The 12,218-nt window shown below is 42.4% G+C and overlaps 1 protein-coding gene across 2 annotated transcripts in view; it reads right to left on the reverse strand.

The window, feature by feature from the left end:
* Positions 1–299: 299 nt before the first annotated feature.
* IMMP2L (inner mitochondrial membrane peptidase subunit 2) overlaps positions 300–12,218 on the reverse strand; it is a 497,636-nt gene continuing 485,717 nt past the window's right edge. For both annotated transcript variants that reach the window (XM_074901547.1, XM_074901548.1), the window contains one exon: positions 300–818. In XM_074901547.1, the coding sequence (XP_074757648.1) occupies positions 699–818 (120 nt within the window). In that variant the 3' untranslated portion in view covers positions 300–698. The remainder of the gene's footprint in view (positions 819–12,218) is intronic.

A 12,218-nucleotide genomic window follows, 5' to 3' on the forward strand; every position in this document is an offset into this window, starting at 1 on the left:
CAAGATATACAAGGAACATTTATATAAAACACTCCTGAAAGAGAAATTAAAAATAAGTAATATGTACTCAGTTTAATAATAAACACAAGCTACTTTAAAATAAAAAAAATCTCATTAGCTTTTTGAAAAAAATGTACATAATATATGATTAACTTTTCAGCTACAGAAGTACTGATTCTTCAGTATTAGAAATTATAGGATAATCCAAAGCATATTATGTGTTTTGGTGGGGTTTTTTTATATGCAGTCAATGCTAATAATAAAGGTTATGTTCAGTTAATAAAGAAACAAGCTGAATGTAAAATATTAAAGTATTTTATTGAAGGTTTTAATAATTTCTTATCCAGAGCACAGGTACAGATGTAGTAAGTCAAGCATTTTACTGCTCCCAGAAAAACTGAACATTCAAAACTTCTACAACCAATTATTTGAAACCAAAATAATGCAAAATGCACTACTGTTTGAGATTAACAACAACAACCAAAAAAAACCAAACCAAAACCCAACACAACCAACAAAAAAACCCAATAAAGCTTTACACTTAGGTGGCATTTTACCATGGAGATGTCACATGTATTTGCTGATATGGTACCTGATGTTAAAGCACACTTGGTAAAGCTCTTACGGGTAATGTTATAACTATTGCAACTCTTCCTGGTTAAATTTTACTTCAATATTTTTCTGTCTGAATATTCAGATTACTCTTGCTCTCTCTGGAGTGGTTTGCGCTCTGGAGGTAGCATAGGCTGTAACTTCTGCCAGCGTTGTGGAGGCCAGAGGATATGAGTAGCTCTAGCATGTAGAAGTCCAAGAGAGACCTGTAACCAAAACAGGGAGATTAATAAATACTGCAAATAAAATAAATCATGGAAAATACAAAACACTTGATGATTTATTAGAACAATGAGGGAATACACAATAGAGAACTTTGCATGCATGAGGAGTGTCTCAGGCATGAACTAGGAAGGCTTTATCAGGTTCAAGAAAAAGAGCTGGTCAAAACAGGTGAGTCATTCTGTAATTCATCTAAAGCTTTTGTGGTTAGTAATTATTCTGGATACGGTGGAACAAGGTTCAAGTATCTACTCTGAATAAGTTAAACAGAACCTGTGCCTCATATTTAAGCTATGTGCAGCATACATCAGGATAGCAGCTTTTCTAAACATGCTGTACTTTCTATTTGTCATTGTCCTTCAAAATTCCATTTCATCTCCAACCAAAAATGGAAATTACGCTGAATCTTAAATATTTCCCCAAGGATGAAAATGCATTTCTGATAGAATTATTTGAAATATATTTATAGATCAAATATTTTTTTAAGTTCTAGGACTACCTACACTTCATTAGTATGTTTTCTAAACATGTTTTACAATCTCATTATTTATTAATGTTTTATTTCAATAAATTTACTACACTAATGTTTTGCTTTAATGAAACAAAATAAAATTGATTATGATATTGCTTTGTCCTGGTTCAGCTAGGATAGGGTTAAGTTTCCCCAGCAGAGAGGGGGAAGGTATCTCCAGCTGGGTTATTCATACCATGCTGATGTCAGGTCCTGCGCAGCAGCGTGGGAACATTTTCCTTTGTGGCTTTTGTTGCGGGAAGCACGCAAGCGAGCTGTCAGTAACCATTGCGGTATTTCTCTGTATATCTTTTGTCTTGTTTATTGTTATTACTGTTTATTGTTGTTATCATTGCTATTGTTGTTATTCTGCTTGCTTATTACACTGTTGTATTAAATTTCTCCTTGTTTCAACACCGGGGTTTGTGCCCTACTTGTGTCCGAGGGTGGGGGAGGGACAACGGCAACGTGGTCTCCGGTCCCACCAGGGCCTAAACCAACACAGCCTTTTTTGGTGCATCAACGTAGGGCACAAGAGGGTTAAAATAACGTTCAAAAAAAAGGGACAGACCCTGACCAGAGTGTATTGGAGCAATCTGTTGGGCGCAATTTTCTCTGTTTGTACTTGTATTGATTGATAAGAAAATGTTTGCAATGCTGGCCCACTTGTTTGCGTGGTGGGGCTGGATTAATCCTTATATCCAGTGTATGACCCCCGTGCTGATGTTTGGTGGTGGTGGGAAATGTGTAAAGAGTCTCTTTTTGCTCTACTGGCTACTGACTGCTTATAATGCACTTGTATCACTGCGGGGGGAGTGGGCCGGTACCTGTTTGCTGCCTGGGCTTTTGTTAGGGGTCTCACCCCTCTATGGGTGAGCCAGGGGAAGAGATCCTCTCAGTTTTTGAGAGCTTCAATTAGCCTTGGAGCTTTCAGGCCAGTGTGACTGCAGCACTGTGTTTTCTGGGTGTCTGCCAGATCTTGTTCTGGCCATGAGGCACTTCTCTAACAATAGCAGCACCCGTAAACCTGCCCCAAGGTGAGATAATGGTGAGTGGCAAGGGGTGTGGGAAAAGATGGGCAAATGCCTGGGTCAGTGGTCACCTCCAATGCTTTGGAATTTCACTCCTGAGTAAATTCAGAGCCCTGATAAGCTGATGGAGTGCTTAGAAAGGGTGTGTTACCAATCTGGCAAAACCCAGGAGACACAACTTGCTGCAATGTGTTGGGGACTTGCCCATGCCTACTGTGTCCTCTTTAATACCACTCACTGCACTCAAGGGGGAGAAAGGCCTGCAGGATCCGAGAATGAACTTACTGGTACAGCAGCTGGGCCAGGGGGACAGGCAGAGCCAGTCTCAATCGCTCTGATACAGAAAACCAAATATACCAGAATGTCAGCTCATAAAGCGGGGGATGGGGATGAGCCAGACCCAGCACAGAACAGGAGGAAGGGCCAGAGGTGATCGTCCGGTCTCTATCCCCAACTGAGCTGCGAGATATGCGGAGAGATTTCGGCCGCCTGGGAGGCAAGCAGATTTGCACCTGGCTGCTCCGATGCTGAGACAATGGAGCCAGTGCTTTTGAGATGGAGGGGAGAGAGGCCAAGCAGCTGGGATCTTTGGCCAAGGATGCTGGCATTGATAGGGCAATAGGGAAACAGACTCAAACCCTCAGCCTCTGGAAGCGACTCCTGCTCAGTGTAAGGGAGAGGCACCCCTACAAGGATGACATCCTATGTCAGCTAAGCAAGTGGACCAACATTGAGAAAGGCATCCAGAATCTCAGGGAACTGGCTGTGTTTGAGATGGTTTATGGTGATCTGAATGATGAGCAGTCACCCATGGACCCAGATCAGGCCCCTTGCACACACCTGATGTGGTGAAAGTTCCTGAAAAGTGCACCAGAAGCACACTCGAAAGCATTGGCAATAGTGTCCTGGTGGACAGACACCCACACTCTAACAGTGGATGGAGTGGTTGGCAAGCTCCGGCAATATGAGGGAAATCTCCCTTCATCTCAGCATTCCTGGGTCTCAGCTGTGGAGGAACTGTCTCAGAGGGTCCAGAAAGTGGAAGAGGATGTGTCCTACATTCCACCTGCACGGGCCGATGTCTCAGCCATTAGAAGTAAACGTTTCCCCACCCAAGAGAAAGGCAGTAGAAGGTACACACCACAAGGCACCCTGTGGTTTTTCCTCCGCGACCATGGAGAAAACGTGGGGAGTTGGAATGGACAGCCCACTGCCGCCCTAGCTGCACGAGTAGAGCAGCTGAAAGGGAAGACCATCACAAAAGGGGCGTCCTCCAAGAAAAGTGCTGCTCCAGTGTCCAGTCGGAAATCCCCCAGACAGAATAGAATGGCCAACGTTATGTCTGACCCTCTTGAGGGGACCAGTGAATCATTCTTGCAGGAAGTGAGTGATGATGAGCAGGATTAGAGGCGCCCTGCCTCCAGCCAGGTGGAGGAAAGGGATAATCGGATTTACTGGACAGTGTGGATCCGATGGCCTGGCACGTCAGACCCACAAGAGTATAAGGCTTTGGTGGACACTGGCGCACAGTGCACCCTGATGCCATCGAGATACAGTGGGGTTGAATCCATCTGCATCTCTGGAGTGACAGGGGGATCCCAACAGCTGACCCTACTGGAAGCTGAAGTGAGCCTGACTGGGAAGGACTGGCATAAGCACCCCATTGTGACTGGCCCAGATGCCCCATGCATCCTGGGCATAGACTGTCTCAGGAGAGGGCACTTCAGAGACCCAAAAGGGTACCGGTGGGCTTTTGGTGTAGCTGCCCTGGAGGAGGTTGAACAGTTGTCCACCCTACCCGGCCTCTCAGAGGATCCCTCAGTGGTGGGGCGGCTTAAGGTTGAGGAGCAGCCAGTGCCGATTGCTACCAGGACGGTGCACTGGCGGCAGTACCGCACCAACCAAGATTCCCTGGTCCCCATCCATCAGCTGATCCGTCAACTAGAAAGCCAGAAGGTGATCAGCAAAACTCACTCACCCTTCAACAGCCCTATATGGCCAGTGAGAAAGCCTAATGGCGAATGGAGGCTAACTGTGGACTGCCGTGGCCTGAATGAAGTTACGCCAGCAATGAGTGCTGCAGTGCCGGACATGCTAGAGCTCCAGTATGAACTGGAGTCGAAGGCAGCCAAGTGGTACACCACGACTGACATTGCTAACGCGTTCTTCTCCATTCCGATAGCGCCAGAGTGCAGGCCACAGTTTGCATTCACTTGGAGAGGCATCCAGTACACCTGGAATCGATTGCCCCAGGGGTGGAACCACAGCTCCACCATTTGCCATGGACTGGTCCATACTGCACTGGAGAAAGGGGGGGCTCCAGAACACCTGCAGTACATTGATGACATCATTGTATGGGGGGACACAGCCGAGGAAGTCTTTGAGAAAGGGAAGAAGATAACTGAAATCCTCCTGAAGGCCGGCTTTGCCATTAAGCAAAAGAAAGTTAAGGGGCCTGCAAGGGAAATTCAATTCCTAGGAATAAAATGGCAAGATGGGCGTCGCCACATCCCAGTGGAGGTGATAAACAAGATAACAGCCATGGCCCCATCAACCTCTAAAAAGGAGACTCAGTCTTTCCTGGGCGCTGTGGGGTTCTGGAGGATGCACATCCCAACTACAGCCTGATTGTGAGCCCTCTCTACCACGTAACCCGTAAGAACGATTTTGAATGGGGCCCTGAGCAACAACAATCCTTTGAACAAATTAAGCAGGAGATTGCCCAGACAGTAGCCCTCAGGCCAGTCCAGGGAGGGCAGGAGGTTAAGAACATGCTCTACACCACAGCCGGGGAGAATGGCCCTACCGGGAGCCTCTGGCAGAGAGCACCTGGGGAAACCCAAGGCCGACCTCTAGGCTTTTGGAGCCGGGGATACAAAGGCTCTGGAGCTAATTATACACCGAGAAGGAGATACTGGCAGCGTACGAAGGAGTTCGGGCTGCCTCAGAAGTGGTCGGCACTGAAACACAGCTCCTCCTGGCACCCTGACTGCCGGTGCTGGGGTGGATGTTCAAAGGAAAGGCCTCCTCCACGCATCATGCAACAGATGCCACGTGGAGTAAATGGGTTGTGTTGATAACACAACGGGCTCGAATAGGGAACCCCAGCTGCTCAGGGATACTAGAGGTGATCATGAACTGGCCAGAGAGCAAAGATTCCAGATGTCACCAGAACAGGAGGTGACACGTGCTAAGGAGGCCCCACCATATAACGAGCTGCCGGATGAGGAGATGCGATATGTCCTGTTCATGATGGGTCTTGTCGCACTGTGGGAAAACATCGACCATGGAAGGCTGCTGTGTGGAGTCCCACACGACAGGTCACTGAAGCTGCTGAGGGACAGGGTGAATCGAGCCAGTTCGCAGAGGTGAAAGCCATCCAGCTTGCTTTGGATATTGCTGAGCGATTAAAGTGCCCAAGGGTCTATCTCTACACCGACTTGTGGCAAATACCCTGTGGAAATGGTTGCAGCAATGGAAACAGAGCAACTGGCAACGTAAGGGTTAAACCGCCTGGGCTGCTGAAGTGTGGCAGGATATTGCAGCCCGTGTGGAAAACCTCATTGTGAAGGTGTGCCATGTGGATGACCATGTACCCAAGAGTCGGGCCACTGATGAACATCGACACAACCAGCAGCTGCTAAGATTAGAGTGGCTCAGGTGGACTTGGACTGGCAGTGCAAAGGTGAACTGTTTATAGCCCAGTGGGCCCATGAGACCTGATGAGGTAGAGATGCAACATACAGGTGGGCTCAAGATCGAGGGGTGGACCTCACCATTGACACCATTGCAGAGATCATCCACGGATGTGAGATATGTGCTGTAATCAAACATGCCAAGCGGGTGAAGCCCCAGTGAAATGGAGAGCGATGGCTGAAATACAGATATGGAGAAGCCTGGCAGATCGACTACATCACACTGCCACAGACCTGCTGAAGCAAGTGCCACGTGCTCACAATGGTGGAAGTAACCACTGGATGGCTGGAAACTTATCCAGCACCCCACGCCACCGCCCGGAACACCATCCTGGGCCTTGAAACCCAAGTCCTGTGGCAACACGGCACGCCAGAGAGAATTGAGTCAGACAGTGGGACCCACTTCTGAAACAACCTCATAAATGCCTGGGCAGAAGAACACGGCATCGAGTGGGTCTACCACATCCCCTTCCATGCACCAGCCTCTGGGGAGATCGAGCGCTACAATGGACTGTTAAAAACCACATTGAAAGCATTGGGAGGTGGGATCTTCAAAGACAGGGACGTGCATCTGGCAAAGGCCACCTGGCTAGTCAACACAAGAGGGTCTGCCAGTTGAGCTGGCCCAGCTCAGTTGAAACCTCCACATGCTGTAGACAGGGATAAAGTCCCTGTGGTGCGCATGAGGAATATATTGGGAAAAATGGTCTGGTTTAGTCCTGTGCCAGGCAAAGGTAAAGGCAAACCCATCCACGGGATTGCTTTTGCCCAAGGACCTGGGAACACCTGGTGGGTGACGCAGGAGAATGGAGAGGTGACAGGTGGACTTGATTCTGGGTGAGAACATACTGTGAATTATGCTGTGCCTTTGTTAATTGTTGTTTTGTTATTGTTAACTGCTAAATGGCAGCTGGACATGATGCAGATGGTATAGAATAAAGGGGAGGATTATGTCCTGGTTCAGCTGGGATAGGGTTAAGTTTCTCCCCAGCAGTGGGAAGGGATCTCCAGCTGGGTTATTCATACCATGCTGATGTCAGGTCAGGTGGCAGCGTGGGAGGTTTTCCTTTGTGGCTTTGGTCACGGGAAGCACGTGCATGGGCTGGCTGTGTTCACTGCAGTATTTCTCTGTATATCTTTTGTCTTGTTTACTGTTATTACTGCTTATTGTTGTTATTATTGGTATTGTTGTTGTTCAGATTGTTTATTACACTGTTGCATTAAATTTCTCCTTATTTCAACCCCGGGGTTTGTGCCCTACTTGTGTCTGAGGGTGGGGCAGGGACAACAGCAACGTGGTCTCCGGTCCCGCCAGGGCCTAAACCAACACAGCTTATAAAAGAATCATGTATACGTGGGTTAGTTTAGAAAACTGAATTGCAAAAGAATTACAAACAACGCTCTTTTCAAGTATGATATGAAATGGCTAGACTAAGAATAGCAGAACAGAAGTCACATCTTCAGACTGAGATAATAAGACAGGCCTTCAATGTCCATACTTAATATTGAAATTAATTAATTTGGTATAGAGTTAGTCTCACTTAATTTGAAAAGCCTGGGGTATAGGCTTCTGTGTCTTATATTATTTGTTTAGACTTCTGGAGACAATAGCATGTAATAAGCTTCCCACCAGCTATCAAGTATCCAGTGCAATAGAAAAGTTACAAACAGGATAAAACCATGTTTATAAATACTGGAATGTCTCTATATATGAAAGGATGAAATAACTCAGACTCCTAAAGAGATAACAGGGACAGCATTCTGTAAAATCATGAATGGCATGGATAAAGAATTCATAGGCTTTATTTGCCTATTTTGTCATCATTTCTATGAGGAAACATCAGATGACTATCTTGAAGAATTTTTAAAGCCAACAAAAGGGATATACTTCTTCAGAGTGTACACGATACATCATACTTGCATACATTGTACAGGATACTGAAGAGACCAGAAAAGAGTAACAAACTGATTCAGAAAATAATAATAGAAGCAAGGTCCATCACACATAATTGATCATAAAGAAAATAACAATGTAGCCTCTACACTTCATATTAGAAAATACCAGTGGAAAAGTTATATACCCATTCTGTTCTTATGCTCTAATGATCTGGTATTAGCTGTTGTCAGAGCCAGAGTTAAATGGATTTCTTGTTTGAATGTGTACATTTCTGCTTAAAATTTTATGTAAACTCAGTTCTTCAGTTCCATTCTATTTCTCATCACAAGAAAAAGTGATATCAGTAAGCAGGTAATTCAGCATTTTATGCAAATAGACACCAAATAGGCCCCTAGGAATATCTTCAGCTAATTTTCTTGATTTAATTTCATAGGATTAATGTATATTCACCAGTCTGTCTCTACTACATAATTAAATCAGTGAAGCTGAAGTGGTCTATATCTAATTCCATATTCTGTAGCTTGATGAAGCAGGTGCTGAATTACTTGAATATAATTTAGTTACTTAATAACCCACGATATCTAAAAGAATCTGAAGTAGATCACCAAAATTGCAGTCTAACATTATATTTCATTTGCTTGATTCCTTGCAGGAATCACTTGTTTCCCAAATCTACTGCAGCCTTTTCGTAGGCTTTAGCTACATTTTTTAAAGTCTTGACATCTGTGTAGTTTGTGGGATATTTATGGAATTCACAATATCCTTTATCTTAATTATCCCATAAAGTGGTCTGTAAATGTAATAGTACCATGGGAATTTGTTCCCTGAGAATACAGCATGATAGTACATGTATTACAGGGTGGTGCCAAAATATAAAACCACAGCAAACCCTACCACTGCATATACACTGAGAACATAATAAATTAATCAAAACTTGTTTGAAGTTGAGGCTGGGAATAATTTTGCCCAGTGGATTACTTCTACTGACCATCATCTGACTTGCAACTAATAAAGAAATATCCTTCCTATAAACCTGATTTACAGGACAACATGACTTTTGTTAAAAAGGAAAAACGGGTGTTGTTGGGTGATAGAAGTCTTTACTAAATAACAGAAGACACTGATGCGTAGGGCTTCTTTTATAATAACTTAAAGGCTCCCTTTAAAAGCACCTTGATGTTTGACTTCTGCAAACAACCTTAATAACTTTTGTCCATTGCCTATTATTATGTAGTTACCACAGCAGCCATGAATTTCACTGAGGAAGAACAGAATTGTTTGCAGAGAATAACCTGCCCTTGTTAATGGGTTTACCCTCATCAAGGTTAAATATGGACAGAGGGTGAACTGAGAGGCTACACTTTCTGTTGCAACAGTGAAATACTGAAATAATCTATTAAAAAAGAGATTAATCAGTTCCCTTAAAGACATTATTTACTTCCATTACTTAAGAAAATCAGTTTCCCCCTTGAAACACTGTCTTAACTATAAGAAAAATCAGTACTTTACAGACAGAAATTCTTTGAGGAACATATTTCATTTACAGACATGAGTAAGAGATGCCAGCAATCTAAATAGTTGATTATTATTTCTACATTATGATCTATTTATTATTCTTGCTGTGGCAACAACAGACGCTATGTTGAATTGAATCCATATTATTCTCCCTAAACTGAGCTGTTTAGGCATTAATTTTAGTTTTTTTAAAATCTTTGAATATTTAATTGAACAACTGAGAAGTCATTCTGTTAACATAACAATTTTATCTGGGAAATAAGTTTTGAATGAATAATACTGTTTCAACACTGTTACTGTGATAAAAGCATACTTCCTAGGAGTCTGCTCGTTGTTAGTATGTTAGTTATATGGAGACTGATTAGTTCTGGCACTGCATTAGGGAAAGATAAGCCTAAGCCTGATAGTGCTATCTGCAGTGGTATTTAAAACTATCTTGCTCATTCTGTCCTAACAGGTTGGGATAAATGCACCCTTATTAGTTTAGAGACTTATATTACTATCACTTCCCCAGTTCCAAAATACTCATTGATTTACAGACTGCACCTTCTACCTCTTCTTGTTTTTTTGCCATTTGACACCTTCACTGTCTCTTAGCATGATGGCTTTTTTAATCTCAAATCACAATGGGAAAAGCAGCTGTGCAAGGATTCTGTATAGATGTAGCATGCAGTGGTGCACACCAAAATTTCTATGGAAATCCAGGTCTTCTGCTTGGATTTCAAGAAAGGGAAAAGTCCAGATGAGGATGTGACCCTAACACAGATATTCTCAACTTTCATAGGACATGTAAAGTTTACCCAACCTGCTAAATTCAAGTACTGCTGCTCCTAGTTATGAGTTCACTTTATATTAGGAGTGTTCCTGACAGATTTCTCTTTGTGTCTTTTTCAATGAACTATTCTTTGACTATAATGTCAATGACAATGAAATATTCTTTGACTATTTTGCTCTAGCTTAAACAGGCAAGATTTCAAATTCTGTAACATTAAAACAAGAAAGGACAGCATTACTAAATATAACCTGAGAAACAGCAATGCAGAACCAAAAAATACAGGCCTTTACAACTTTTTCTAGTTAGACTTCCTAACTAGTCAGTTTGCTAATTAGAAGTAATAAGACAGAGATGAAAGACAATGCAAGAAATTAGTTCAGCTGTTATTGTAGCCCTGTAAACCACTAATGCCACTGCTAGTAACCTTGCTGTAGACCTTGTAACAGCTCTGCAAGGCCTTAAGATTTCTCAGGCTTTGTCTGAACTTTCCTTGCCTGTCTGGAGTTTTGATTTAGCTTGTTTAGCTGCAACAATTTTTCTAATGATCAGGTGACTATTGCCTAAATTGTTACAGTTTTGTTTGTATCACTTATATTTGTTTATATTTGAATAATCTTGTTGTACAGTCAAAGTTTTTACATATACAGTGACAAGTAATAATTCTCTGTAGAATGAAAGACTTATGGTTTTTACATAATAATGTGATTTACAGGACTATAAGCATGGGATAATAAAGACAGTTTTATAAAGAAGCTAGTGGTGGTCATTAAAAAACAACTGATTGGAGAGCTGGACAAAAAGGTTTTAAGGCTAGCAAAGAGGGAAAAAATGTGGAGAAGAACAAGGAATGTACTAGCATATGTAAAATAAAATACATTATATATACACATAAAAAGAGATCTTGTCAATCAATAAAGAAAGAGCAAGGCAAAAAAACATGTGAGAAAATATGCTAAATTAGCCCCAAGTGTAACTGAGAGGTGAGGAAGAAGAAACCATCAGCGTCAGAGTCTTCCTGGAATTCAGGATGCCAACAACTCAGTAAACCACTTTTTCCTTTCTTTCTGAGGAGAATGGGTGCTGCCAACTTTAGCACCTAAAGGGACAGCATAAATACTGAGAAAAGGGTAGATACTTGAAAGTGTTTGTGTGATATTATTAAGTTGTGTTTTAATGAGACTTATTATGCATTAATTTGATAATTTGGAGTGTAAATGGTAATATAATTGTAACTGGACTAACTATATTAACAGTCTAAGTAAAATACTCTAAATAGTTATGATTTAAACTGAAAGAGGGTAGATTTAGATTAGATATAAGAAGAAATTCTTCACTGTGAGGGTGGTGAGACACTGGAACAGGTTGCCCAGAGAGGTTGTGGTTGCCCCCTCCCTGGCAGTGTTCAAGGCCAGGTTGGACGGGGCTTTGAGCAACCTGGTCTAGTGGAAAGTGTCCCTGACCATGGCAGGGGGGTTGGAACTAGATGATCTTTAAGGTCCCTTCCCACCCAAACCATTCTATGATTCTATGATTTTAATGCAGCTGTGAATTAGTAGCTTCTCATATCAGGTAAGTTTGCTTTTTTGCTCACAACAAAGTTCTGACTGTAACATTATGTTACAGCTAGTTATCTAACTGAAACTACATAAACTCTCATTAAATGGTGTGAAATAGAGAAAAAATATCTTTCTTTCCCTCACTTGATATTTCTTTTCATATTTTTCCCAAACAAAAATGGTGATTCTGTTGAAATCTTAATAAACACATTTGGTTTCACTCTTTCTTCTGCTTCAAAAAAAACCCCATTCAAAATCAGAAAAAAATAAAATTAAATAGACTATTTTATTATTTCCTTACAATGTATTTTGACCTGGGGGGATTGCGACTGAAATTTAACTTAATTATTTCAATAAAAACATGAAATACACATGAAACACTTACATCTTTGTGACAGAAGGTC

Source organism: Athene noctua, chromosome 3, assembly GCF_965140245.1.
Source record: "Athene noctua chromosome 3, bAthNoc1.hap1.1, whole genome shotgun sequence".
In the NCBI taxonomy this organism is placed as follows: domain Eukaryota; kingdom Metazoa; phylum Chordata; class Aves; order Strigiformes; family Strigidae; genus Athene; species Athene noctua.